This window comes from Electrophorus electricus, chromosome 20 (genome assembly GCF_013358815.1).
Source record: "Electrophorus electricus isolate fEleEle1 chromosome 20, fEleEle1.pri, whole genome shotgun sequence".
NCBI classification, from domain to species: domain Eukaryota; kingdom Metazoa; phylum Chordata; class Actinopteri; order Gymnotiformes; family Gymnotidae; genus Electrophorus; species Electrophorus electricus.
Window position 1 is genome coordinate 15396913 of NC_049554.1, and position 3925 is coordinate 15400837.

Sequence of the window (3925 nt, forward strand, 5' to 3'; positions counted from 1 at the left end):
GAGCCGGCTAAAGGAAGATCAGGGAAATGACTGCAGCACAGATACAAAGGATGAAAAGATGAACTCCAACATGATACGCACTTCAACACGGTGCATCAGTCTGCACTGAGAGCGCGCTGTCACAAATGAGCAGAGACCCCGCGAAGGTAACGTTTTCGTGCTTTACATTCATCCAGTTAGTGACAGAGGAGTTAATGCGATTGTATAATACTCGCCGTAGAAAGTGTCATATCCCAACGCTATAGAAAACTGGACATTGAAGCTTATTTGTGCAAATGAAAATTTGGCTGCGCCAAACATATTTTCGTCTTCAAGATATTTTTCAAGGGCAGTTTCCACATAAATGTAAAAACGATAGAACGTGATGAATGTGCTCGACGTTCATGCATGTGCGACTGAATGTAGCGAACCCTTAGCATTGAACACAAGGTCCCACTAAGTGAGAGGTTGGTGTATTTGTTTGCTGTGTCCTCTGGTATCAACTATAGAGCAAGCACATGTGCAGTGCGCGTCCCCGGTGCCATCGCGTTGGCTGCAGTGCTCCGGGGACACGAGCACGCGAAGAAGTGTCGTATCACTTATCTCCATGTAGAAATGGCGCTCTTCGTTACTGCTCACGTTTATTTTTGTGCTGATGTGGCTGTATTTCCCTCGACTTCCTTATGCGGTTTCCTTCCTTTTGAAGTTGTTAAACTTGTTCGTTAAATTGGACGACAGTTGTCCTAGCTCAATGTCACCCTGCTACTGTGATCAGTGCATGCATAATGCAGACACATTGTACAGTGGTGGTTGTTGTTTTGGCCCATAAATTAAAACACCTTGTGTGTGTTTTTGTGTACAGTACACACTCGCCAGAGTATGATGTCGTCTCCTGGAATGGGTACCCCCAGTGACCCCCTTTTAACCAGTCCCGGGGGGGACCGGTTTGGGGCGGCCCAAGATGGCGCCTGGAGACCAACCATATCCAAGACCTCGAGCTTCCCGACGTCCACCACACGGCACCTCAGCCACAGAGCTAACAGCTTCCAGAGACAGCCAAAGTGTCGGAAGCTGATCCGACCGTCTCCACCTCCGCCCCCCAACACGCCATGCCCCCTGGACCAGCTGGACCTCAGCGGACTGCCGCCCCGACGCACCTTCCCGGAGCTGCTCTTCAACGGCTGCATCCTGTTCGGCATCGAGTTCAGCTACGCCATGGAGACAGCATACGTCACCCCTGTGCTCCTCCAGATGGGCCTTCCAGATCAATTCTACAGCCTTGTGTGGTTCATCAGTCCCATATTAGGTACTGCCACATCTTAGGTGTATATGTACCATAAACTGTACGTTCAGAATAGTACTGTCATTTAGCATTTAACTGCCAAAACATGCCACGTTATGTCAAAAATGTGCCTACCCTTCATCTTCCCTTAGACGTAATGCTACTCTATCCATTAAATCACCTTTAGGCGCTCTCTTTTGTCTGCTATCTTAAGGGTTCTTACTTCAGCCCATCCTTGGGGCGTGGAGCGATCGGTGCACATCACGCTTTGGCCGGCGGAGACCTTTTATCTTGGCCTTAGCCATCGGTAAGCACTGTGACATCATCCAAAGCTGTACTGAGGAATCGTTCTCCATGTTGCTACATAATGGCACCTTGCAGCTGGTCACATGACTGACCGCAGGTGGGTGGAGCCACACCACAGCATGCGGGACCAGGTAATGCCCTGAACAGGTAGGAGTTCTGTTATAATAGCACACACAGGCAAAGTAGCTCCCCTTAAACCATGATTACATAAAATGCCTGCTGAAACATGTCTGGTTGTCCAGTGTGATCAACATAAGATGGTGAAAGCTTGACATGTCACTCACTTTGTTTATAATCATAATATGAGGCATATATTTAAACAGAAAGGCGCGGGCTTGGCTTGTGGGTAAGTCACAGTTTCTGGGATTTCTGTTTCCCTCCATAAGAATGCTTAGCATTGCTGTAAGGAGTGTGGTTCTTTATTCTTACAGAAGGCAGAAGGAGACACTGGCACATGTGAGCAGGTTTTTGCACTTGAAATCAGCAGTTTAGCTGCTACTCAAAATCTCTGTCAAATGTAGCCGAACATTAAGTGCGATTCTCCCCAGCATTAAAAAAGACATGGCCATACATATGCACTCACATTACCTCCTGACTGGACCCATTCATTTCCTCCATTATTGGCCAGTATTGTTCAACTTTTAAGCATAAAAAGATTTTGGCCATAAAGCATTCTGGCTGTAATGGAGGTTTGCGGTCTCTCAGTATGCCCATGTAAGAGTTTTCTACCCTCATGTAGTGTGACTGAAGTGCTACTGTCTATGCTGCTTTAAGACGGTCTTGTTTAAAAGGGCTGTTGATCGTGCCTGTTAATCTCGACACAGAAAAATCTACAACCCTGTTTGTTTTGCTTTCTTCAGGCGCTCTGCTTGGTCTAACCTTGGTGTTGAATGGGCGGGACATTGGATCAGCATTGGCAGACACTGCTGTCAATCACAAGTGGGGCATTGTGCTGACAATTTGTGGCGTGGTTCTAATGGACTTCAGTGCAGACTCTGCTGATAACCCTAGCCACGCCTACATGATGGATGTGTGCAGTCCAGAAGACCAGGACAGGGGCCTCAACATCCATGCTTTACTCGCAGGTCAGATTTCATTATGCTATTGTACAACATTAAGTGTTCCAATAACACAAGTACATTTCAGAAGCACAGAATACAAGGTCATCTCATATTTATTAACATATTAAGAAGTGTTGTCTAATCAGATAGTCCCCCTGCAGGTCTGGGTGGTGGATTTGGATACATCGTGGGCGGAGTAAACTGGGACCACACTGAGTTTGGGGTTTGGATGGGAGGTCAGCTTCGGGTCATTTACCTGTTCACTAGCATAACCCTGATGGCCACCACAGCTTTGACCCTCACGAGTATACCTGAGCGACCTCTTCCACAAAACCACACCCTGAACAAAAGCCCCAGGAACTTGAAGAGCCCGAGCCTTCCCCTGCCCCCATCTCCTCCTGCCCCCACCGGAGCTGCCACCCACCCAGAAGAGGAGGAAGAAGAGGAGTACGAAGACCTGTACAGTTACCAGTTCTCTGGCCGCAGGTATCCGGACTCCTTGGGGCACTCAAGCAGTGCCAACGCGAGGCTATGTGCCGGGCTCACCAGTCCCATCTCCCCTCTCAGCCCGTTAACACCAAAATACGGAAGCTTTATCAGCCGAGAAAACACGCTCATGGGCCTCAATGAGTTTGCCTCATCTCTGGGAACGTCGTACATCGACAGTGTTCTGATTGACTGCTACACTGGGCAGCAGACGCCCCAACTACTGGAGCCCGAATCAGTAGCCCCACCCGTTCCCCCCGGAGACACCCCCATTGCTCATGAGTCTGAGCCGATGGATACGCCCACTCTGACATGTGATTTGCAGCAAAGAGAATCATTGCAAAAGACCGGCAGCATGCAGGGAACCCGTTGGTTACAGGTGAATGAAGAGGCACAAGCTGCCGAATGTTTGGGGCAGAGTGAGACGTTGGACGCCACTGCAGCTCTGCCAGCCTTTGGAGGGCTACAGAGGGGAGGAGCCTCCGGCATCCTGAAACGCCCTCAGAGTCTGGCCTTAATGGACGAGCCGTTACCTGGGCCCAGCAGCGGCCTGGAGAACGGACGCAGGCGGACGGTCACGTTCAGTCAACAGGTGAGTCTTATCTGCTTTCTTAAAGTGGTAAGGAGACTCACAGCATTATATGAGTACAGGACCTGAACTGGAACCAAACAATTCACAGGTATGTTAGGATTTTCAGAACATTTTCCTTTATTGAAAGAGGAGCTTCCACAGTTCAGTCTGTCCCAGTTTTTCTCTGTACACTAGTGCCTCATTTCTTATACACAACTATATCAGTGACTTACCCTTATC

The 3925-nt window shown here is 48.9% G+C and overlaps 1 protein-coding gene across 3 annotated transcripts in view; it reads left to right on the plus strand.

Moving 5' to 3' along the window:
• The window catches only part of slc45a1 (solute carrier family 45 member 1), an 8942-nt gene continuing 5017 nt past the window's right edge, over positions 1-3925 (plus strand). For all 3 annotated transcript variants that reach the window (XM_027017526.2, XM_027017527.2, XM_027017525.2), the window contains exons 1-5: positions 1-146; positions 842-1285; positions 1476-1568; positions 2428-2652; positions 2790-3706. In XM_027017526.2, the coding sequence (XP_026873327.2) occupies positions 859-1285; positions 1476-1568; positions 2428-2652; positions 2790-3706 (1662 nt within the window). In that variant the 5' untranslated portion in view covers positions 1-146; positions 842-858. The remainder of the gene's footprint in view (positions 147-841; positions 1286-1475; positions 1569-2427; positions 2653-2789; positions 3707-3925) is intronic.